General features: G+C 46.8%; 1 protein-coding gene across 1 annotated transcript in view; it reads left to right on the plus strand.

Annotated features, from left to right (window-relative positions):
• The window catches only part of CCDC103 (coiled-coil domain containing 103), a 132,363-nt gene that overhangs the window by 36,807 nt on the left and 69,517 nt on the right, over positions 1–26,039 (plus strand). Inside the window, exon 2 of the mRNA XM_063959979.1 lies at positions 25,069–25,213. Within this exon, the coding sequence (XP_063816049.1) occupies positions 25,071–25,213 (143 nt within the window). The 5' untranslated portion in view covers positions 25,069–25,070. The remainder of the gene's footprint in view (positions 1–25,068; positions 25,214–26,039) is intronic.

Raw genomic sequence — 26,039 nt, forward strand, 5'->3', positions numbered from 1 at the left:
TTATATCTATATTCTGCTCCTGCACATAACTATCCGCAGGAACATGCGATCTTTCTCAAACCAACACCGGAATGTTACCCTTAAAATACCCTTCAGCTGGATACCAAACACCACCTTATAACCTTGTTCTCTCCCCTCCTATTCTGTAAAGGTGAATCCCTTTGTTCTGAAACCATTTAAACTGTTGTTACTTTCTGATGTGGTGCAGGGAGGTTATGTGTACATTGTGCACTATTTAGATTTAAATATGTAATGTGTTTTGATAGCTTTCCATGCGTTCACAAACTCTACCGTAAATACCCATACCACACGCTAATGCGCAGGACCGCGGGAGCGATCATACGCAAACTGCGAATATGTGCACGCACGACAGAACAAGTACACGCACGGAGGCCATCTGTGTGTAGTTTGTACGTGATGTGTGTACTGCAATATTTTTCGACTTTGACAGTCCACCTTTTGGCAGTCACCAATAACTGCCACTATCTAATCACTAAACAGAAAAATACACAATATCTACAGAAGTTTGGATGGTCGGGAGAGAGTGGTAGGTAGGAAATGTATGACCTAGTGGGATAGTAAAAAGCATGTATGTATGAATCCATGTCTGAGGGGCATGTATCATCGTGCCGTATATGTTCTAAATAAGCTTCGAGGTATTGTGAAGTATACATTAAATCCTTCTCATCCCGTATCAAGGGTCTGTAAATGGGCCAACAAACACTACCGAGCTCTTTTCGGCTTCTTGTTAAAACAAATGGGGTGCACATTTAGTTGATACATGGACGGGGAAACATATGTGAGTGCTAGTATATGTGGATATCACCTGTCGACTATGTGTGCTATTAACTGGAGGTTGCAGAGGTGAAGATAAGACACATATCTAAAATACATTCATATAAACATTTTGGGTAGGGCAGATGTCTTTTCCGGATGGATGTATCTGGGTAGAGGGGGAAACAAAAGAAAAACAGGTGAAAGAAACAGGCCATGAAATTCATTTGCAATCCTTTTCATAACACTGTCTCTATGGATGGGTCATAAATTAAGTCTGCTGCTATAACAGCGCCCTCGCTCCTTAGACTCATCAACTTTGTACCGTGCATGCGCCGCGTCAGAATTCGACCACACCTAAATATCAAAGCAACAATTATGACGACTCCCAGGATACAAAGGAGAAACTTCCCTACACTCATAATAACATTTTGAGCCCACTCTCCTAAACCTGAGAACCAGCCGGTCAGTTCATTACTCACAGTCGCCAAGGTAAGGTTGTGTTTCTTCCTGAACTCCCACTTCAACTGCAAGATATCGTCCATCTTTTGATCGATAATCTCCGTTGGATCATCAGTACTGTTCGTAATATACGTACAGCACTTCACCCCATATTGAGTTGCCAGAGTAACACAGTACCCACCTGTCACGACTGTGATATAATTTAGGACCATCCTGTGCTGAATCAGTTCCTTCTTGTAAGCTTGTAACTCCCTTCCCGTATACCTGAAGGTGTCGTCATACATCTCAGTGATATTATCTATCAAGTTCGCTAGCGCATGGATATACCTATAATTTATAGTTCCTCTGGCAGTATGGGTGATGTCTAATGCGAGAAGGAATTGAATCCCGGTGGATTCGTGGATCAAATCAGAGGCTGCGTGCTCTGTCCTATCTATGAGGTGTCTCTTGATAATGTGTTCATAGTGAGTATGAGTATAAGGAGCCTGAGCACTGCGGTGAACGTCTTTCATCTTATCATGGGTTATGGTCATGACCTCTGGTAGTACTCTCCCAATATAACACAATCCCTCTGAGCTCGGGGCAAGCCACTTGTACGCCTTCCTCCCACATATGAAATAGGCATCATCTGGGAGAACATAGGGGACAAAATATGACATCACCATATTACAAACTTTCCAAGTAAAGAAACCAGTCCCTAGTTCTCCCATCTGCTCATTACAAGTATCTGGTTGGATGATATGAGCACAATACCCTGGCGATACTTTTCCAACCCACATGGTCTTGCTTCCATGAGTATACCTATACCGAAAATACCTCCCACTGTTGGCTATTTGGCGTACAAGTTCAGAGTCTATGGGTATCTTATCAGCTCTGTGTGAAAAGGTCATTGTCTTGTTATTCCACGTCACTTCCCAATTTCCCGGTTTTCGGTAATTGGAAATATTAAAAAACATAATAAGGATCTGTCTACATGATACTGGTGGAGCTTCAAACTAGGGGGCCTAGAAATATTGAATTTCTTGTCCACCGGTCTCCCACCCCGTAATTCGAGTACCTCATCTATTGCTAAAGGGTACGGTACTAATCCTGACTTGCTCTGACCTTGAGGTACCTGTGAGCACACCCAGCATTCTGTCTGGTTTAAGACCTTACCCACTAGTGAGTGGTAATCACTCAATGGATGACGGTCCATGTCGATATTAAGGTTGGACTGACATCTCTGGATGCACCCATCCTCAACTATATTCTCACAATTCCTACAAATACAATATTCATCAGACAATAACCCCTCACAGTGCCTCCGAGCTCCCTGACTACCAGAGCGCTTACTGATGCCAGCCTTTACCAAAATGATGTGCTGATCCTACAAATTCATACTTGCCATCAGAACCCATTCCAGATCCCTGCTCGACCTCTCTGGGACCCTCACAAAAACAAACTGTACTTATCAAAAACAGAATTACTAATAGAACCCGAAACGCAGTCTCTTGTGATCGATCCATTTCGTTAGGGGAAAGGAGGAAAATAAGAAGGAGAAAAGAAAGGAAAAGAATGCAGGGGGAGGTGAAAAAAAAATAAAGTGGCACGACAACCGTTCTATCTCTTGTTACTCTCTGTGCTCAGATGCCCTTCAACAGTTCTGTCTCTCAACTTTCCCGGAACAGACACTCCAGTGATACGAGGTTCTCTACACTCTGCTCTTTGTCACAAGTTCTCTCCGGGTCAGCGACCTTCTTGCAGTGGGACGAGTGGACCCAAGTCTCTCTTTCGGCGACCTTCAATGCTGTTGTGCTGGTTAACAAGACTTGGTATGGTCCTTCCCACCTGTCTATGTGGCAACCTGAGCGTAAGAAATTTAAAATCATCACATAATCCCCAGGTTCAATGTCTTGACAATTACTGTTCGGTAGGTCAGGAATCACCAGCTTTAAATTTCTTTGTTGATTTCTCAGCTGCTGGCTCATCCCAACCAAATATTTCACAGTCACTTCATTATTACATATCAAATCATCCTGGGGGTCTATCATTACGTGAGGTTGTCGACCAAAAAGAATTTCAAAGTGTGATAGGTTAAGGGGAGACCTGGGAGTGGTTCTGATGCTGTACAACACTAGTGGCAAAGCTTCTGGCCACGACAATCCAGTTTCAACCATTAATTTGCTCAGCTTGTTCTTAATAGTGCTATTCACTCTCTCCACCTTTGCACTCGCCTGTGGACGGTACGGAGTATGCAGCTTGCTATTAATTCCCATCAGCTTGCACATGACCTGAAAGACTTCACCTGCAAAAATGGGTACCCCTATCACTTTCAATTATTCTAGGGATACCATAGCTACACACAATTCCTGCACAATTTTCTTTGCAGTGAACGTAGCAGTATTTGTGGCAGCAGGGAACGCTTCTACCCAATTAGAAAATACGTCAATACAAACTAACACATATTTTAAATTCCTACAGGGTGGTAACTGTATGAAATCGATTTGTATTACCTGAAAGGGTCCGTCTGTCGGAGGGATATGGGATGGCTCTGTTGGTATTGACTTTCCAATATTCTTCCTCAAGCAAGAAAAACATGTCATTGCTCTCTTACCTGCATGAGAAGAGAATCCTGGCGCACACCAGTAGGCTCTCACCAGCTTACACATACCCTCTTTACCCAGATGAGTCAGACCGTGTGCCGCCTCAGCTAGGCTTGGAAGATATGCTCTGGGGGCCACTGGCTTACCCTGTCCACCTGTCCAGAGTCCTGAGGACTCCTGGCCATACCCCTTTGCTCTCCAGACTGCCTTTTCCTGTAATGAACACAAATCTTGCATTTCAATTAATTGTTTGCATTTCAATTAATTGTTGTGTGTTGATCGTGTTTTATTGTCATCAGTAATGTGATGTTCGTTTGTATGGGGGTGCTGGCTGCTGATTTAGCAGCTACGTCTGCCCGGCTGTTACCAAGTGAAATTGGTTGTAAGCATGTGCTTTGCTTTGCACTTGATAACAGCCACTCTGTCTGGTTCCTGTATCGCTGTTAGAAGTCTTTTTATGTGGGACGCATGCGCTACGGGTGTGCCAGCTGCCGTCATGAAATTTCTGAGGCGCCATAGGGCCCCGAAATCATGCACCACTCCAAAGTCATATCTAGAATCTGTGTATATATTAGCTGACTTACCCTCGGCCAATTCACACGCTCTGGTTAGGGCAACCAACTCAGCAACTTGTGCTGAGTGCGGTGGGCCCAGGGGCTCAGCTTCTATGATACCTCTGTCGTCTACAACTGCATATCCAGTACACAGGTCTCCCGAGTCCGTTTGTCTGTGGCAACTACCGTCAGTGTAGAAGGTAAAGTCTACCCCTTCCAGTGGGCTGTCACTGATGTCAGGTCTCGCAGTGAAAGTCTGATTCAGGTATTCCATACAATCATGCGTATCAGTGTCTGCACTAAATCCTCCTTCACCATCATTCTCATCCTCCACCCTTTGTGCCTGTCCAGGCACACTTGCCAAGTAAGTTGCAGGATTTACTGAGCTGCATCTCTTAATGGTGATGTTTACAGGGGCCATCAGTGATAATTCCCACTTTGTAAACCGAGCAGATGAGACAAGTCTGGTTTGGGCGGAGTTCAGTAAGGCTGATACTGCATGAGGTGTATGGATGGTCAGGTTGTGTCCTAACACTACGTCCTCGCTTTTACTTACTAGCAAAGCTATCGCTGCAACACTTCGCAAGCATGTGGGGAGAGACCGCGCTACGGTGTCCAACTGTGCACTGTAGTAAGCTACCGGCCTGTTGGCATCACCATGTCTCTGGGTTAAAACTCCTGCTGCGCACCCTGCACTTTCTGTACCGTATAATTCAAAGGGCTTCCCATAATCTGGCATACCTAATGCAGGTGCCTGTGATAGGCACTGTTTGAGTCTCTCAAAGGCCAGTTCGGACTCATCTGTGTGTGAGACTCGTTCTGGTTTGTTTGAAGAGACCATTTCTTGGAAAGGTAAAGCCAGTATAGAGAACCCTGGAATCCAGTTTCGGCAGTACCCGCACATTCCAAGGAAAGTGCGGATCTGCTGCTGCGTTTGTGGCAGAGTCATGTCGCGAATTGCTTGTATTCTATCATCGGTGAGGTGTCTAAGTCCTTGCGTCAAGCAATGTCCCAAATATTTTACCCTGGTCTCGCACAACTGCAACTTATCCTTTGAAACCTTGTGTCCCGTTTGGGAAAGATGAAACAGAAGCTGTTTTGTGTCTTTCAAGGACGATTCGAGTGAGTCAGAACACAACAATAAGTCATCGACATACTGTATTAGTACTGATCCACTCTCAGGTTGAAAGGATTGTAAACAATCATGCAAGGCCTGGGAGAAAATACTCGGGCTGTCAATGAAACCTTGGGGAAGACGAGTCCAGGTGTACTGTACTCCCCTGTATGTAAAAGCAAAAAGATATTGGCTGTCAGGGTGTAGATGGACAGAAAAGAAGGCAGAACAGAGGTCAATGACAGTGAAGAATTTTGCAGTAGGGGGAATTTGCATGAGGATGACAGCTGGATTGGACACTACGGGGAATTGGCTCTCAACTATCTTGTTTATCCCCCTTAGATCCTGCACTAGCCTGTAACCCCTCCCCCCACTCTTTTTCACAGGGAAGATGGGACTATGGGCAGTGCTGGACGTCCTGACTAGGATGCCCTGTTGTAGCAACCACTCTATGATGGGGTACACTCCTAATTCTACCTCTGGCTTCAGAGGATACTGAGGGATTTTTGGAGCTATCCTACCATCTTTTACTTGCACTACTACTGGAGCTACATTTGCCATCAATCCAGTGTCTTGTCCATCTTTGGTCTAAAGAGAACCCGGTATTTGTGAGATCATTTCCTCTACCTTTGATGGACACTTGTCTATAACAGTAGAATGCGACATTAGCCTTTGAGGGGTGTCTAATATATCTTGTACTTCTTGAGCGTGGTTCCCAGGTATATCCAAGAAGACACCCTCGGGAGTACAGTATATGACACACGGCATTTTACACAATAAATCTCTCCCGAGTAGATTAGTCGGAGCCGATGCAGCCAACAGGAAAGAATGTTTGGTTTGCAAGGGCCCTATCGTAATCTCTGCAGGTCTACTCAAAGGGTATTGTTGCACAGTTCCTGTTACTCCCATTGCCGAAATTGTTTTACCCGTGGTTTTTATACCTACTGTTGAATTTAACACTGACCTGGCCACCCCTGTATCTACAAGAAAAGGTAATGGTACACCAGCTACATCAACCGTGACCTCAGGTTCACTACCAAGGCTAGTAATTAACTTCACTGGCTGCAGACTACAGGTGTGGCCCAACCCCTATTGTGTGGCGAGACCCTCCCGCAGTGCATTGGCAGCTACAATATGTGAGGGGGGTAGCTGTGAGTTTTCGGAGGCCTGCCAGTCTCTCCTTGGTGGGTACCTCCTTGTTTCCCCTGCATGTGGCTCGTAATTTCTCCTAAGTGGTCCCTGATCCCAATTATGTGTATTGTAGTGTGGTTCATATCCTGGTCTAGGGGGTCGGTATACATGATGTGTACCTTTATTCCTACATTCCCTTGAGTAATGTCCTACCTTGTGACAAGTATAGCATGTTACTACACGTGACTTACCATCAGGGGTCTGTGGTTTTGGCTGATATGGCCTTTTTGTAAGTGCGTCTATACTCACAGTCATCAGCTTTTCCCCCTGAGACTCCCTGTGCTTACTGATGTTCCTATCGTGCTCGATAGCGGACTCTCTCAATGCAGCCACCGAAATACCTCTCCAGTTTGGTAGAGAGGTCTGTACCCTTGTTCTTAATGCCTCCTTTAACCCGTCCATTAATACAGTAACAGCTTCCTTCCCTGTGATGCGCATTATCTTTTATGTCCTCGATCCCAGTGTATCTAACCATTTCCTGCAGTGCTCGATGGAAATATTCGGATGCCATTTCACCTTCCTTTTGTCTTATGGAAAAGATTTTATTCCATTTGACAACAGTAGGGAAATATACTCCTAATTTCAGATTGATTTGCCGTACATTCTCCTTATTGTATTCATCAGTGAGAGGTACTACAGCGTCTAACTTACAATCAGTTATGAATTTTGCGGGGTCAATATTTGAGGGTAAACATACCCGTAGCACTATTCGCCAATCTTTGTTTGTGGGTTCGTTGGCATTACCTAACTCTTTAATGAACCTTTGGCATGCGACTAGATCTTTTCTGGGATCGGGAAATTCTGACATAATTGACCTTAACTCTGCTCGGGACCAAGGACAATGCATGGCAATGTTCCTGATGGGAGTGACTCCCTGAGCGTCAGTCTTCCCATTGGGGACTGCAATCACCCTGACAGGATTTAATTCAATTACATCATTCTGGTTGGATTCTACAATGTGAGGTGCTATTGTTTCTGCGTAATGTACGGTACCGTACTTACCTGTGGACATGACCTCACTTATCCCTCCGCTAGGGGGCCTGACTACTGCTCTTGTTGGTTGGGCCGTGCCCACCTGAGTGTCTTGTATGGTGGCTGCTAGAGAGAGTGCCGATATCGTGCTGGGCTCATCTTCCTGCTCACAGTCCTGGCGAAAATTTCAAACAGGATACAACTGGCAAGGGTTAGCGTTAGTACATTTATCAATTACTCTCCTATCCTGTACTAATGTACCATTGTCTGTAGCCACTTTCTCCCCCACAATATATGGTGGTGGTGGTGGTGCGGTCGCCATTGTTTTCCCGCTAGGTTTGGAACCTGCTGCGCGAGCTAATTCCCTTTGCATATCCCCCTCCTGTTGCTATAAATTTAAACAATCTGTATGTTTAATCCTTTGTTTCTTGGATTTTATCATACATATCCTTAACCTTAAGTTCTGTAATACCTCTGGTTCAAAGCTACCCACCCTAGGGAATGGTACCCTATCATTGTTAGTCATACGTAACCATTCAGACAAAAAGTCTTCAGTGTGTGATCCATATTTACCACACATAACAAACCTCGCCGACCCCTTGGGCCGCGGCTCTTCAACCTGAACCCTGGCTACAAGACGTCCACCGCTTGTGCAATTGGATCCCATCGCAGACTTTTTCCTTTTACGCAATCCCCAATGCACAATACGAATAGACGGTGAAAGTTCTTAGAGCGCTTTCACCCACTCCTTCTCCACTAAGTACCACGACTCACTCCAATAATGTACCCAGCGAGGCCCATATCTGATTTCTACTCACTGGAAGTGTTTAGAAGTGACTTACCTATTCCAGTGAATATACAACGCTGGAGATTTTCCTGAGAGAGACCAGCGAAAACTCCCTATAACCTTATACACAAATCACACTTGCGTATGCTCTATACAGCGCTAATGGTACCGCGATTTTACGCACAAGCTCGTAAAGGGGTATCCAGTTGCGCTATATATATATCGCACCCACAAATGCGCGGTCCAATCGCACAGCATATAGGTACTTGTTACCTATCTGCCATACGACCACGGGTCGATGTACCAACTGCGACCCTCAGTCTGGCGCGTAATACAAAAACCTTTTAACTTCAATACTTCGCAATACAATGCACTATCACGCTCCTCTACAAATCACCTCACGATTTGTGTATTTCAATCTTATACTAACGTGAGTCAGCCGCCTCACGCCACCAAGTCTCCACTCACTTGATGTACCAAACGACGGGATCACGATTTTCCGGGGTTCGAATTTCACTCACTCCTACGTTCGCTCACTCAGGTATACTTTGTTTTTCTGTACAAAAAATTAGGATTCATTCAAGTTGGCAGCTTTACCCCCAGAGGCAATTAAAAAAAAAAAAAATTTATCCTAAATTTTGTTTTTATACTAAATTTTTATACTAAATTTCTTTAGAAACTGGGTAGTTTGGTGCTATTGTAGCGTGGCTACTGTCCCACCTTTAAACTAAACGAACTATTATGTAATTTGTACTTAGCGACCGTATTCTTACGCAATTTGCGTAAACCCGCGACCGTGCGTGTCTCTTACGCTGCGTGTGCAGTTCCGTACTTTGTCCGAGACACGTGTACAAAACCGTACGTCTGCAATAGCACAAATCACACAATTCTATAAATGTGAGCAATAAAACTACTATTGCCCACTAAACACAATCCACACTTGTTCCGTTTTAACCCTCTTACTACTGGGCCAGAAATGAGTTTTGTGATTTTACTCTTATTTCCTTAAATACTTATTTTATTTTTAACTATATAGCAACAAATATCTCCGGTTTCACACAGGTCTAAATGAATCTAGCAATTTGAATGTTATGGCAACAATGCGAGAGAGTATGCAAAGTATGGGTACCGTGTACGCTTTTGGCGCCCAAAAAAATTTCTCAGATTTTAAAAATGTTTTTCCTGTTTACCTTATGAGTTCTACCAGCATCTCTACAAACCATACAGAGCAGACACCATCTAATCAGCAATCAAGTAGGGTTTTCAGTGCATCCATCGACCAGGAAAAGGATACGTAGGATAACTTTCTGTCCACCCTTTGCTGATAGATTAAGTCTGCTGTGACCTGTTAGGTAGTAAGTATGTGGAAAACCGGAGGAGCCCCCAATTGATAATGCTGATTTATCCTTAGGAATGAAAGCTATACCTTAAACACACCTTAAATACACTTTACCATGGAGCCGCTGCGGCCGCTGTACTTAATACACACTCTACGTACTTTGTACGCTATCAGCGTACAAAGTCCCGTTCTGTTTACGGACTTAGTGTACAAACGCCGCGCTTACGGTACAAAGTACTTACAGCGCGTACACACCCAGAGATACACTTTAAACCTTTTACCGCAATGCAATGCACTGATAATACACTTTAAACCTTATCAGGGCAATGAAGACACGACACCAGATTGTAATTAAACCACTGGGTTCCGACACCACAGCGTATTATTGCTGAAAGGGGATTACAATACAAATAATACAATACAATATAACAGAGTAAATGGCTACATTCAATGGTACATACGTGAGTGGATTCGCTTACGCTAACCGGTCCGGTCCTCCGTCATCTGATAGATAACGTTGTGAGTCTTGTGTCTGACCAGGCCTGCAGCAGGCTCTCTTTATACAATTTTTCCAAAAGCAATACAATAGATACTGTAATCTCTTTGTCCATTGGACACAGAGATGCACATTTACAGTACAGGAGAGGTCATAGGTTGGTTTGAATAGGTAGGCAATGTCTTTCCCAACTGCTCTTGTGGGTGGTCTCCTCTGGATTCCCTCCGCATACATAATATACAGTAAATACAGTTTATATCTATATTCTGCTCCTGCACATAACTATCCGCAGGAACATGCGATCTTTCTCAAACCAACACCGGAATGTTACCCTTAAAATACCCTTCAGCTGGATACCAAACACCACCTTATAACCTTGTTCTGTCCCCTTCTATTCTGTAAAGGTGAATCCCTTTGTTCTGAAACTATTTAAACTGTTGTTACTTTCTGATGTGGTGCAAGGAGGTTATGTGTACATTGTGCACTATTTGGATTTAAATATGTAATGTGTTTTGATAGCTTTCCATGCGTTCACAAACTCTACCGTAAATACCCATACCACGCGCTAATGCGCAGGACCGCGGGAGCGATCATACGCAAACTGCGAATATGTGCACGCACGACAGAACAAGTACACGCACGGATGCCATCTGTGTGTAGTTTGTACGTGATGTGTGTACTGCAATATTTTTCGACTTTGACACTCCAGACTTACTCAGCCATTGCGACCAGCTCAGTCCTTTTCGTTCCTGGTTTGACGTCACAAACACACCCAGCGTTTGCCCAGCCTCTCCCCCGTTTCTCCAGCCACTCCTGCGTTTTGCAACTCGAACGCCTGCGTTTTTCCGCACATTCCCATAAAACAGCCAGTTTCCGCCCAGAAACACCCACTTCCTGTCAATCACACTACGATCAGCAGAGTGATGAAAAAACTTTGTTACGCTGTGAGTAAATTACCAAACTTTTGTGCTTACATTGCGCATGCGCAGTTTGCGACTAATAGCTCCGTAGCGAAAAAAATAACGAGCGAACAACTCGGACTCACCCCCTGTGTGCTGAAGAACGTAAAAAACTATGTTGGTCATTCCGAGTTGATCGCTCGTTAGCAGTTTTTAGCAGCCGTGCAAACGCTATGCCACCTCCTACTGGGAGTGTATTTTAGCTTAGCAGAAGTGCGAACGAAAGGATCGCAGAGCGGCGGCAACGTTTTTTTTGTGCAGTTTTAGAGTAGCTCAATACCTACTCAGCGCTTGCGATCACTTCAGACTGTTCAGTTCCTGTTTTGACGTCACATACACACCCTGCGTTCGCCCAGCCACGCCTGCGTTTTTCCTGGCACGCCTGCGTTTTTCAGAACAGTCCCTGAAAACGGTCAGTTGACACCTTAGAAACGCCCACTTCATGTCACTCTGCGGCCACCAGTGCGACTGAAAAGCTTCGCTAGGCCTTGTGTGAAACTACATCGGTCGTTGTAATAGTACGACGCACGTTCGCATTGCGCCGCATACGCATGCGCAGAAGTACCTTTTTTTGCCTCATCGCTGCACAGCGAACGAATGCAGCTAGCGAACAACTCGGAATGTATATATTCGCTCAACCATGGGGCAATATTATTGTGTTAATACTTAAGGGGGAATTCAGTTGTGGGCGATGGGAGCGAATTGCTGTTGCTGCAGCATTTAAATGCCATCAATGGCAGCCCATTTCGCACCCTTTGCCTGCCCGATTAGCACCCCTTTCGATTAAAAGTGCTCACTACTCTATGAGGTAGCAAACACTTTTGAGCAAGATCCCGCTGCTGTAAAGTGCAGCGGGTGTTGTGTGAATTTGTCCAAATGAACAAGTTGATGGCGGTTGAAGTACCCCCTTAACCTCTTGCAGAGGATGAGTAGATTATATTTATGGCTTGCTGATATGTTATGTGCACTGCTGCTGACCTATGTTTACGTAACTGGGCAACTACCCTGCAAGTTCTCATAGGTTGTCATCTGTAATATTATCATATCACATTGAGGGTGGGATGTACTAAGCCTTGAAAAGTGATAATTTCACGGTGATAAAGTACCAGCCAACCAGCGCCTAACTGTTATTTCTCTAACGTCCTAGTGGATGCTGGGGACTCCGTAAGTACCATGGGGAATAGACGGGCTCCGCAGGAGACATGAGCACTTTAAGAAAGAATTTGTATTCTGGTGTGCTCTGGCTCCTCCCTCTATGTCCCTCCTCCAGACCTCAGTTTGAATCTGTGCCCGGACGAGCTGGGTGCTGTTTAGTGAGCTCTCCTGAGCTTGCTATAAGAAAGTATTTTGTTAGGTTTTTTATTTTCAGGGAGCTCTGCTGGCAACAGACTCCCTGCACCGTGGGACTGAGGGGAGAGAAGCAGCCCTACTCTCTGAAGATAGGTCCTGCTTCTTAGGCTACTGGACACCATTAGCTCCAGAGGGATCGTACACAGGATCTCACCCTTTGTCGTCCGATCCCGGAGCCGTGCCGCCGTCCCCCTCGCAGAGCCGGAAGACAGAAGCCGGTGAAAGAAGCAAAAAGCTTCGAAATTGGCGGCAGAAGACTCCAGTCTTCACTGAGGTAGCGCACAGCACTGCAGCTGTGCGCCATTGCTCCCACAGTACACCCACATACTCCGGTCACTGTAGTGTGCAGGGCGCAGGGGGGGGGGGCGCCCTGGGCAGCAATTAGGACCTCTTGGCACAAAGTAGACATATATACAGTTGGGCACTGTATATATGTATGAGCCCCCGCCATAATATTGTATAAAAACGCGGGACAGAAGCCCGCCGCTGAGGGGGCGGGGCTTCTTCCTCAGCACTCACCAGCGCCATTTTTTCTCCACAGCTCTGCTGAGAGGAAGCTCCCCAGGCTCTCCCCTGCAGATACACGGTAGAAGAGGGTGAAAAAGAGAGGGGGGGGGCACATAATTAGGCACAAAAATCATTATTACAGCGGCTACTGTTATGAGCCACGGCTGTGGCTCATTTCCATTTTGCATTTTGGTTATGTATTTTATGTTATACTTCTGTTTATGTTCCCCGTGGGTGTCATGGGGTGCTCGGATCTCACCCTTAAGGAGAGGATACTGTTATGAACCACAGGTAGTGGTTCATTCCTATTTTATGTTTATAAGTTGTCTTGCAGGCCAGGATTTCCCGTTGCTCTGTTTAAGAATACTCTTGTTTGCTGCCGGTGGTGAGTCTGTGTAATTGCAGCTTGATCCCATGTGTTCAGCCTCACCTGGCTGCTAATTGCATCTTGTCAGTTTGGAGTCATGCAACAGGGCAGCTGCATGACATAATTAATTAGGCCTCTCTGTTATATGCTGGCTGAGTGCAATTCACAGACGCTGGTGATATTTCTAGGTATCCAGTCTTCCAGAGTGTTTGAGTTCTGAGCTTGTTCCTGCCAGTTCCTGAGCTCCTGTCTAGCAGTGTCAGTCTAGCTGCTTCCTGTGTCGATTCCTGTGTCTGATCCCGTGTCCTGCCGTGAAGCGTTCCTGTCCAGAAGTCCTGTGGCTTTGCCTATGCCTGGTCGAGTTTCTGGCTTCTTGGTGTCCACCGGCCTGTCGTTTGGGATTCTGCCTGTCCTCCAGTTCTGAGAGTCTGTGTCGGCAGCATTGGGGGTTCCTGTCCGTTTGCCAGTATTTGTACCGGTTCCGTGAGTAGCGGCTTTGCCGCATCCGTCGGCCTAGGCCGCTGTATTCCTTGGTTGTATCTGTCACTGGTGTTTTGCAGAGGGTTCTGCTTATGCTGTCACTGCCGGTACACAAAAGTATTGTGTCGGCGTATGGTCAGCATTTCCTTTGTTGTTCTTTTCCTTTGGCGGCGGGCCGCACATACATTTAGTTTTAGCCTAGTTAGTAGCCCCTGGCTTTGGTTGTTTCAGTTAGAGGGCCCCTTGTTATTACCCTGTCTCAGTTCACTCTTTGTCTCTCCTTAAGACCTGAGGGGGCATCGGAGTTGGGCAGACTTAATCCGCCCTTCAAACGCGGCTGCCATGGGCCCAAGAAACCATAGTCTTGCAAGAGTGAATTGACAGCACGGGTAAAACAACGGAGGTAGGTTGCCAGGGGCTATTCCCATTCCGTTTCCCTTTCCCAGCATTACGTCCTGGTGCTCTGGACTCACTTCATAACATCTCCCTTGTTCTGACCAGGAACCTAACATTATCACCAGCCATACCACAAAAAAGAAATAAAACTTTTTTCTTTTTTGGCCCAGTCCAGTGTCTAGTTTAGAATCCAGTCCGGTGTTTAGAATCCAGTTCGGTGTTTAGAATCCAGTCCGGTGTTTAAGAATCCAGTCCGGTGTTTAAAAAAAAATAAAATCCAGTCTTGTTTTGTCTAGTTTAAAAATTCAGTCTTGTCTAGTCTTGCCTTGTCTAGTCTTGCCTTGTCTTGTCTTGTCTAGTTTTAAATCCTCCTATGTTTACTATGCAAGCCCTGCAGGCATCTCTCTCAGCCCTGAACTCTGCTTTCAGTGCTTTGAAACCTGAGCGACTAGAAGTTTTGCAGCAATCCTTAAAGCAACTGCAAAACCTTCTGACTAAAATCTTGCTCATCTTGCCAGAAGTCGTTGAGAGTACATCTATCTCTAAAGAGACTCTTGTTCACAGTATGGTGACAAGAGAATCCTCTGGTTAAATTGAAGAGAAAAGGTTTAAAAGTTTTCTGCGGCCCAGGCTCTCAGAATAGGAGCGTCTGCGTCGCAGAAACTTAAACTTATGCCTATATTGTGGGGGTTTAGGCCACTATCTGCAGACCTGTGAGTTGCGCAAGCCAAAGTGTGGTGACAAGTCTTGCCCTCTGGCCAAGTTGAGTCAGGATACAAGACCTACTCCTGTCTCTACTGTGGCAGAGGTACTTGTCACACAACCCACACTAAAAAGCTTTCTGTCCTATAATTGGGGTCCTTGGGCAAGGGAGCCCCATTATAGATTCAGGAATCAAAAGAGAATGTTTCTCTCCTCTCTTGAGGTTCCTGTGAAGCAGAGTTGCAAGCCCCTGGAGTGGTGCCCGTTGCCCAGGGTCCTGGAGTGGTGCCCGTTGCCCAGGGTCCTGGAGTGGTGCCCGTTGCCCAGGGTCCTGGAGTGGTGCCCGTTGCCCAGGGTCCTGGAGTGGTGCCCGTTGCCCAAAATCTTGGTGCGGTGCCCAATGCCCAGAGTGCTTGAGCGGAGCCCGATGCCCAGAGTGCTGGAGCGGAGCCCGATGCCCAGAGTGCTGGAGCGGAGCCCGATGCCCAGAGTGCTGGAGCGGTACCCGATGCCCAGAGTGCTGGAGCGGTACCCGATGCCCAGAGTGCTGGAGCGGTACCCGATGCCCAGAGTGCTGGAACGGTACCCGATGCTCTAGCTTATAGAGGGACATCAAATATTATAGCTCAGGTTTCCATACCAGAAGCTGTTACCCCAGGTAGGGACTTGAAAAGCAAAACCCCAGAAGGGATCTTTGAAGTAATATCCCCAAGTGGGGTCTCGAGAGACGCAGCCTCAAAGAAGGGTCTAGAGGTCGCTTCCACAGGAAAGAACTTAAGAGGCATAGCATTTGTGGAGGTTCTGAAGGATATAGCTTCAGCAAAAGTCCTGGAAGTCATTGTCCCGGGAGAAGTTTCGATAATTATCGACTCAGAGAGAGAGGCCAATGGCTCAATCCCAGTGAGGGAAGCCGATGGCTCGGTCCCAGTGAGGGAGGCCGATGGCTCGGTCCCAGTGGGGGAGGCCGACGGCTCGGTCTCAGTAAAAGAATCCGAGGTGCTGACCCCAGCGGGGTTCCCGGAGGCCACTGCCCCAGCGGGGTTCCCGGAGGCCACTGCCCCAGCGGGGTTCCCGGAGTCCACTGCCCCAGCGGGGTTCCCGGAGGCCACTGCCCCGGGTGGGGTTCAGAAAGTCACTGCCCCGGGTGGGGTTCAGAAAGTCACTGCCCCGGGTGGGGTTCAGAAAGTCTCAGCCTCGAGTAAGGTCAATAGTGACCAGGTCCTAGCAAAGCACTCTAGTCAGTCAGATGGGAATGAAGCAGATCCTGACTCTGTTGATATCTCAACATCTATAATCTTTGATGGGGACTTAGTCCAATTTCTGGCGCTTTACAAACACTATTACATCATTATGTTGTCTAGACCATTTCTGGGCATCACTTCAGAGAACCTTGTGCTCTATCTGATTTATTCTTTTAGAGGAGAGCCTTTTGAGTGGGCGACCAGCCTAATGAAAGCTGAAGATCCCATTCTTCAGGATCCCCCAGCATTCAGTGATACAGTTATTAAAAGATATGGTTCCAAAGAAATTGGTTCAGGTTCCTCTAGGTCACTCATCTTATCTGCTGAGACTTCACCGTATACTGTAGACTCGGTACAAGAGTCTCAGCCTGTTGTTTTGACTGCAGGATGTGCTTTTCTGTCTTCTTCTAATAGTAGTACTTTGCCTGAAAGTTCAGCTCCCAAGGGTAAGAGACCTATCTCTGATTTGAACGCAGCCTTGCTGGGTGATACCATCAGTTCAGACAATGTTTGGGGAATTACCTTGGTCAGACCTAAAGAGCTTTGTAAAAAGAAGAAGAAGAAAAATAAATAATTTTTTACTCTTGCCTTGATTTATAAAAAAAAAAAAAAAAGATTTTTTTTTTCCCTTGTCTTGTGTCCAGTGGCCACCGTCAAGGGGAGGGCACTGTTACAAGCTGTTGTTACAGCTTGTTTCTGTTTTTTTGTCTGTTAGACCAGTGTGTCAGGTTTTTTTTTGTATCCCTTGTGTTATATAGTCTGAATTTTGGGGTCCTTTGACCCCTCCTCAAGGGGGGGGGGGGGGGGTAATGTTATGAGCCACGGCTGTGGCTCATTTCCATTTTGCATTTTGGTTATGTATTTTATGTTGTACTTCTGTTTATGTTCCCCGTGGGTGTCATGGGGTGCTCGGATCTCACCCTTAAGGAGAGGATACTGTTATGAACCACAGGTAGTGGTTCATTCCTATTTTATGTTTATAAGTTGTCTTGCAGGCCAGGATTTCCCGTTGCTCTGTTTAAGAATACTCTTGTTTGCTGCCGGTGGTGAGTCTGTGTAATTGCAGCTTGTTCCCATGTGTTCAGCCTCACCTGGCTGCTAATTGCATCTTGTCAGTTTGGAGTCATGCAACAGGGCAGCTGCATGACATAATTAATTAGGCCTCTCTGTTATATGCTGGCTGAGTGCAATTCACAGACGCTGGTGATATTTCTAGGTATCCAGTCTTCCAGAGTGTTTGAGTTCTGAGCTTGTTCCTGCCAGTTCCTGAGCTCCTGTCTAGCAGTGTCAGTCTAGCTGCTTCCTGTGTCGATTCCTGTGTCAGTCCCTGTGTCGATTCCTGTGTCTGATCCCGTGTCCTGCCGTGAAGCGTTCCTGTCCAGAAGTCCTGTGGCTTTGCCTATGCCTGGTCGAGTTTCTGGCTCCTTGGTGTCCACCGGCCTGTCGTTTGGGATTCTGCCTGTCCTCCAGTTCTGAGAGTCTGTGTCGGCAACATTGGGGGTTCCTGTCCGTTTGCCAGTATTTGTACCGGTTCCGTGAGTAGCGGCTTTGCCGCATCCGTCGGCCTAGGCCGCTGTATTCCTTGGTTGTATCTGTCACTGGTGTTTTGCAGAGGGTTCTGATTATGCTGTCACCGCCGGTACACAAAAGTATTGTGTCGGCGTGTGGTCAGCATTTCCTTTGTTGTTCTTTTCCTTTGGCGGCGGGCCGCACATACATTTAGTTTTAGCCTAGTTAGTAGCCCCTGGCTTTGGTTGTTTCAGTTAGAGGGCCCCTTGTTATTACCCTGTCTCAGTTCACTCTTTGTCTCTCCTTAAGACCTGAGGGGGCATCGGAGTTGGGCAGACTTAATCCGCCCTTCAAACGCGGCTGCCATGGGCCCAAGAAACCATAGTCTCGCAAGAGTGAATTGACAGCACGGGTAAAACAACGGAGGTAGGTTGCCAGGGGCTATTCCCATTCCGTTTCCCTTTCCCAGCATTACGTCCTGGTGCTCTGGACTCACTTCATAACATCTCCCTTGTTCTGAGCACCAGGAACCTAACAGCTACTGGGTTAACACTAAGTTACTGTGTGATTCCTGGGTTTTATAGCGCTAGGGTGTGTGCTGGCATACTCTCTCTCTCTGTCTCTCCAAAGGGCCTTGTGGGGGAACTGTCTTCAAAAAAGAGCATCCCCTGTGTGTGTGGTGTGTCGGTACGCTTGTGTCGACATGTTTGACGAGGAAGGCTATGTAGAAACAGAGCGGGAGCAAATGAATAAGGTGTCTCCGCCGACGGCGCCGACACCTGATTGGATGGATATGTGGAAGGTTTTAAATGATAATGTTAATTCCTTACATAAAAGGTTAGACAAAGCAGAAGCCTCAGGACAGTCAGGGTCTCAACCCGTGCCTGATCCTATGTCGCAGAGGCCTTCAGGCTCTCAGAAGCGCCCACTATCCCAAATTGTTGACACAGATACCGACATGGATTCTGACTCCAGTGACGATTACGATGATGCAAAGTTACAGCCTAAATTGGCTAAAGCCATCCGTTATATGATTATAGCAATTAAGGATGTGTTGCACATCACAGAGGAAACCCCAGTCCCTGACAAGAGGGTTCATATGTACGGGGAAAAGAGGGAAGTGGTGACCTTTCCCCCTTCACATGAGCTAAATGAGTTATGTGAAAAGGCTTGGGAATCTCCAGATAAAAAACTACAGATTTCCAAACGGATGCTTATGGCGTATCCTTTCCCGCCAACAGACAGGTTACGCTGGGAATCCGTCCCTAGGGTGGACAAAACTTTAACACGCTTATCCAAGAGGGTAGCCCTGCCGTCACAGGATACGGCTACCCTCAAAGATGCTGCGGATAGAAAGCAGGAGGGTACCCTGAAGTCCATTTATATACATTCAGGTACCTTACTCAGGCCAGCGATAGCATCGGCCTGGGTATGTAGTGCTGTAGCAGCATGGACTGACACCTTGTCTGAGGAACTGGATACCTTAGACAAGGATACTATATGAATGACCCTGGGGCATATAAAAGACGCTGTCCTATATATGAGAGATGCTCAAAGAGACATTAGCCTACTGGGCTCTAGAATAAATGCAATGTTGATTTCTGCCAGAAGGGTCCTGTGGACTTGGCAATGGACAGGTGATGCCGACTTAAAAAGGCACATGGAGGTTTTACCCTACAAGGGTGAGGAATTGTTTGGGGAGGGTCTCTCTGACCTGGTCTCCACAGCTACGGCTGGAAAGTCAAATTTTTTGCCATATGTTTCCTCACAGCCTAAGAAAGCACCGTATTACCAAATGCAGTCCTTTCGATCACAAAGAGGCAAGAAAGTCCGAAGTGCGTCCTTTCTTGCCAGGGGCAGGGGCAGAGGAAGAAAACTGCACAACGCAGCTAGTTCCCAAGAACAGAAGTCCTCCCCGGCTTCCACTAAATCCACCGCATGACGCTGGGGCTCCACAGGCGGAGCTAGGCCCGGTGGGGGCGCGTCTCCGAAACTTCAGCCACAAGTGGGTTCACTCCCAGTTGGATCCGTGGGCAATAGAAATTGTGTCTCAGGGATACAAGCTGGAATTCGAAGAGATGCCCCCTCACCGTTACCTAAAATCGGCCCTGCCAGCTTCCCCTTTAGAGAGGGAAATAGTGTTAGCGGCAATTCACAAATTGTATCTTCAACAGGTGGTGGTCAAAGTTCCCCTCCTTCAACAAGGAAAGGGTTATTATTCGACCATGTTTGTAGTACCGAAACCGGACGGTTCGGTCAGACCCATATTGAATTTAAAATCCCTGAACATATACCTGAAAAGGTTCAAGTTCAAGATGGAATCGCTCAGAGCGGTCAGTGCAAGCCTGGAAGAGGGGGATTTTATGGTGTCTCTGGACATAAAGGATGCATACCTTCATGTCCCCATTTATCCGCCTCATCAGGCGTACCTCAGATTTGTGGTACAGGATTGTCATTACCAATTTCAGACGTTGCCGTTTGGTCTCTCCACGGCACCGAGAATATTTACCAAGGTAATGGCAGAAATGATGGTACTCCTGCGGAAGCAAGGGGTCACAATTATCCCATACTTGGACGATCTCCTCATAAAAGCGAGGTCAAGAGAGCAGTTACTGATCAGCGTAGCACGCTCTCTGGAGGTGTTAGGACAGCACGGCTGGATTCTAAATATCCCAAAGTCGCAGTTGATTCCTACGACTCGTCTCCCTTTCCTGGACATGATTCTGGACACAGACCAGAGGAAGGTTTATCTCCCGAGGGAGAAGGCTCAGGAACTCGTGACACTGGTCAGAGACCTGTTAAAACCAAAAAAGGTGTCGGTGCATCACTGCACACGAGTCCTGGGAAAGATGGTGGCATCATACGAGGCCATTCCATTCGGCAGGTTCCATGCGAGGACCTTTCAATGGGATCTCCTGGACAAATGGTCCGGATCACATCTTCAGACGCATCGGTTAATCACCCTATCCCCCAGGGCCAGGGTGTCTCTCCTGTGGTGGCTGCAGTGTGCTCACCTTCTAGAGGGCCGCAGATTCGGCATTCAGGACTGGGTCCTGGTGACCACGGATGCAAGCCTCCGGGGGTGGGGGGCAGTCACACAGGGAAGAAATTTCCAAGGCCTGTGGTCAAGTCAGGAGACTTGCCTTCACATCAACATCCTGGAACTAAGGGCCATATACAACGCTCTACGTCAAGCGGAGTCCCTACTTCGCGACCAACCGGTTCTGATTCAGTCAGACAACATAACCGCAGTGGCTCATGTAAACCGCCAAGGCGGCACAAGGAGCAGAGTGGTGATGGCGGAAGCCACCAGGATTCTTCGCTGGGCGGAGACTCAAGTAAGCGCACTGTCAGCAGTGTTCATCCCGGGAGTGGACAACTGGGAAGCAGACTTCCTCAGCAGACACGACCTACACCTGGGAAAGTGGGGACTTCATCAAGAAGTCTTCACACAGATTACAAGTCGTGGTAACTGCCACAGATAGACATGATGGCGTCACGCCTCAACAAAAAGCTACAGAGCTATTGCAAGTGGTAGCTGTAGACGCCTTGGTGACACCGTGGGTGTTCCAGTCGGTCTATGTATTTCCTCCTCTTCCTCTCATACCCAAGGTACTGAGGATAATAAGAAAAAGAGGAGTAAGAACAATTCTCATTGTTCCAGATTGGCTACGAAGGACTTGGTATCCAGATCTGCAAGAATTGCTCACAGAAGATCCGTGGCCTCTTCCTCTAAGACAGGACCTGTTGCAACAGGGACCCTGTCTCTTCCAAGACTTACCGCGGCTGCGTTTGACGGCATGGCGGTTGAACGCCGTATCCTAGCAGAAAAGGGTATTCCTGAGGAGGTCATTCCTACGCTGATAAAGGCTAGGAAGGACGTGACAGCTAAACATTATCGCCGGATATGGCGAAAATATGTTTCTTGGTGTGAGGCCAGCAATGCTCCTACGGAGGAGTTTCAGCTGGGCCGGTTCCTTCACTTCCTTCAGTCGGGAGTGGATTTGGGCCTGAAGTTAGGCTCAATTAAGGTCCAGATTTCGGCCCTTTCCATTTTCTTTCAAAAGGAGTTGGCTTCTCTGCCAGAAGTTCAGACGTTTGTGAAGGGAGTGCTGCATATTCAGCCTCCTTTTGTGCCTCCAGTGGCACCTTGGGATCTTAACGTGGTGTTAAGTTTCCTGAAATCGCACTGATTTGAACAACTTAAAACAGTGGAGTTGAAATATCTCACGTGGAAGGTGGTCATGCTATTAGCCTTGGCTTCGGCTAAGCGCGTGTCAGAATTAGCGGCTTTGTCTCATAAAAGCCCATATCTGGTTTTCCATAGGGATAGAGCGGAATTGAGGACACGTCCACAATTTCTGCCAAAAGTGGTCTCATCCTTTCATATGAACCAACCTATTGTGCCTGTGGCTACTCGTGATTTGGAGGATTCCGAGTTACTAGATGTAGTCAGGGCTTTGAAAATTTATGTAGCCAGAACGGCTAGAGTCAGGAAAACGGAGTCACTGTTTGTCCTGTATGCATCTAACAAGCTTGGTGCTCCTGCTTCAAAGCAGACTATTGCTCGCTGGATCTGTAACACGATCCAGCAGGCTCATTCTGTGGCTGGTTTGCCGCAGCCAAAATCAGTGAAAGCCCATTCCACTAGGAAGGTGGGCTCTTCTTGGGCGGCTGCCCGAGGGGTCTCTGCATTACAACTATGCTGAGCTGCTACTTGTTCAGGTTCAAATACGTTTGCAAAGTTCTACAAGTTTGATACCCTGGCTGAGGAGGACCTATCGTGTGCTCAATCGGTGCTGCAGAGTCGTCCGCACTCTCCCGCCCGTTTGGGAGCTTTGGTATAATCCCCATGGTCCTTACGGAGTCCCCAGCATCCACTAGGACGTTAGAGAAAATAAGATTTTACTTACCGGTAAATCTATTTCTCGTAGTCCGTAGTGGATGCTGGGCGCCCGTCCCAAGTGCGGACTTCTTCTGCAATACTTGTATATAGTTATTGCTTAAATAGGGGTTATGTTATAGTTGCATCAGGGTTTATCTGATGCTCTGTTATTGTTCATACTGTTAACTGGGTAAAGTTATCACAAGTTATACGGTGTGATTGGTGTGGCTGGTATGAGTCTTACCCTGGATTCCCAAAATCCTTTCCTTGTACTGTCAGCTCTTCCGGGCACAGTTTCTTTAACTGAGGTCTGGAGGAGGGACATAGAGGGAGGAGCCAGAGCACACCAGTATCCAAATTCTTTCTTAAAGTGCCCATGTCTCCTGCGGAGCCCGTCTATTCCCCATGGTCCTTACGGAGTCCCCAGCATCCACTACGGACTACGAGAAATAGATTTACCGGTAAGTAAAATCTTATTTTTTCAAACACAGCCTGTGACATTGCAGCTAGGAGCTGATTGGTTGGTACTTTATCACAGTGAAATTATCACTTTTCAAGGTTTAGTACATCCCGCCCTGTGTGCTTGTTGTTGTTTTATTTTGTTATATTGCCAATTACATTGGAGCATTATTTATTAGATCTGACTAGTGCCCTGTTTCCTCATTCAATAATACTCATCTGTGATAAATCCTTACTACCCATGCTGACATCCTGGCGGCATCCGAGTATAGGTAAGCATAAATAGCTTTAAGGGAAAGGTGGCTGAAATACTGTAGGTCAAACTCTGGGTCCTGATTGTAAGGACAACTGTATGGTGTTAATTGTAACACTTACGTTGTTTTGTCTGTCCTGGTAGACATGATTGATACTGGCATTGGTAAAAGCATGACAGCCAATTATTATCATTTGCTATAACTACACAGGGGTTACAGCTGGCTAAGTAAATGCTAGTTTAGAATGATCCTTATTTTATTTATATTCCGCTGTGCAGAGCGCACTGAAGCTCCGCCCCCCCACCCTCAATGGCGCCAATTTTAAACCAGAAAAGGCACCTCTTCTTACCCTGACCCACTCCAGACACATCAGATCATACAGTGGGCACACTGAGGGAATAAATGTATTACTTAGAGCATATTGCACCAGTAAATGCACAATGTGGAGGGGGGGGTGTTTACTCACCACTGCTTGCAGATGATGGAGTGGCCCCGACACACGCCGTACGCAGCGGTGTCCGGCCACTCATACTCTGCCGACGGAGTGGCCCCGACGCGCCGCACGCAGCGGTGTCCGGCCACCGATACTTACCGCTGCTGTGCTGCCGGAATCTTCTGCCGACGGAGCGGCCCCGACACGCGCCGCACGCAGCTATGTCCGGCCTAGCTCCGGAGAGCTCAGTGTCTCCTTCAGCCGGGGCCCATCCCGAGCCGCAAGCAGCTGCGATGGGACCCCGCCGGCAGCTTCCCGCGGTGCAGACTGGCAGTGGCAAAGCTGCCAGTCTGTGAGTGTAAGAAAGAAAAATAAAAAAGAATAATTAAAAAAAAAAAAATCTTCAGAAGCCCCAAGAGTGAACCAGCTCCCTCGGGCACTAAAATAAGACTGGCTTGGAGGGGGGACATAGTAGGGGAGGAGCTAGTCACATGGTTATTAATTTAAAGTGCCAGCTCCCAGTTACTGCCTACTATATCCCCATTGTATCTGCACTCCAGTGGCCCCTAGTGGATGAAGGAGAAATCAGAATTTTGGTACTTACCGATAAATCCCTTTCTCCTATTCCACAGGGGCCACTGGATGCCCACCCAGCGCTGTTTCCTCCTTCTACACTTATCGGATTGCAGGTCACTGTGTGACTGCGCGTTTTGTTCCTATTACCCTATCACTATGTTTCTAGGTTTCCTTGGGGTTATCCTGTTTTAGTTGGCTTAGCGAACCTCCTCTACTTTGACGTTGGTCTTTTCTAGCTCTCCTCGGGCACAGTTTTAACTAGACTGGCTTGGAGGGAGGACATAGTAGGGGAGGAGCTATTCACATGGTTATTAATTGAAAGTGCCAGCTCCCAGTTACTGCCTACTATATCCCCATTGTATCTGCACTCCAGTGGCCCCTGTGGAATCGGAGAAAGGGATTTATCAAAATCCTGATATTATCATTTGCTATAACTACAGAGGGGTTATAGCTGGCTAAGTAATTGCTAGTTTAGAATGATCCTTATTTTATTATATTCCTCCGAATGGATTTATATTTTAAGAACAATTCACCCTTTGCTTTGGCGAAAATTGCTTGTCCGCTCACAAGCAGTTATACTAAACAAGTTTTCTGGTGATTTATGCATATTACATGTTTACACACCACTATATTATTCACATATGTGTGATTATGACACTCTCTCATTTTCCCCACTCAGTAATGAATGATTCAGAAGCACTTAATTTTCGGGAGCTGGAAAGGGAACTGGCCAATGCTGTGGCTGCAGACCAGAAGTATCAGAGAGAAAATGATGCCAAGTTCCGTGCCAGCCATCAGAAAGTAGCGTCGTATGAGGAGTTCAGGTACATACATAATTTATCACCTCAACTGATGCAGATCCTTTGCAGTATACAGCAAGTATATAGTAGCCACATACAGCCAAATAATATATTGAAGGAAAAGGCTGCCTCTAGCAAACTATGGCCCATTTTATCAAGCCTTGGTGATAAACAGCATGGTGATAAAGTCCCAACCAATCAGCTCCTAACTTCCATGTCACAGGGTGTGTTTGGAAAATGACATGAGCTGGTTGGCTATTACTTTATCACGCGTTGGGGATCCTGGAGCTCAGTATACCGAGTGGGAATAGTCCCTGCTAGTCGACATGGTGACTGTCGGGAATTAGTGCGGGCAGGATGCAGGGGTCGGTAATGTGAATAGCGGTCTCCTGACCGCCGGTCGCATAACTACATCCCCTTTATCACTGTGCTATTTATCACTCTCCAAGGCTTGATAAATCTGGGGCTGTGTTTAAAATAATCAGATACTTCTGATAATTTTAACTAATGGAGTGCCATACAGTATCTGTATTTTTAGCTCAGAGCTATCAGTGATGGGAATTCCCCAATATTGGACAGTCTCCTGTAATCAAGTGAAAGTGAAACAATGTCAAACAGTCATTACTTATACTATAATGGAGAGTATGGGGGAGAATTCAGTTGTGCCCAATATATTTATTCACAAGAAAACACTTGGATCCAGGATAAGTTCCCGGATCTGTGTGTTTTTGCGGCCCTGATTGTGAAAACGGGTCAGTTATCAGTGATTTCTCTTACGTCCTGGGGACTCCGTAAGGACCATGGGGAATAGACGGACTCCACAGGAGACATGGGCACTATAAAGAAACTT

This window comes from Pseudophryne corroboree, chromosome 3 (assembly GCF_028390025.1).
Source record: "Pseudophryne corroboree isolate aPseCor3 chromosome 3, aPseCor3.hap2, whole genome shotgun sequence".
NCBI lineage: Eukaryota > Metazoa > Chordata > Amphibia > Anura > Myobatrachidae > Pseudophryne > Pseudophryne corroboree.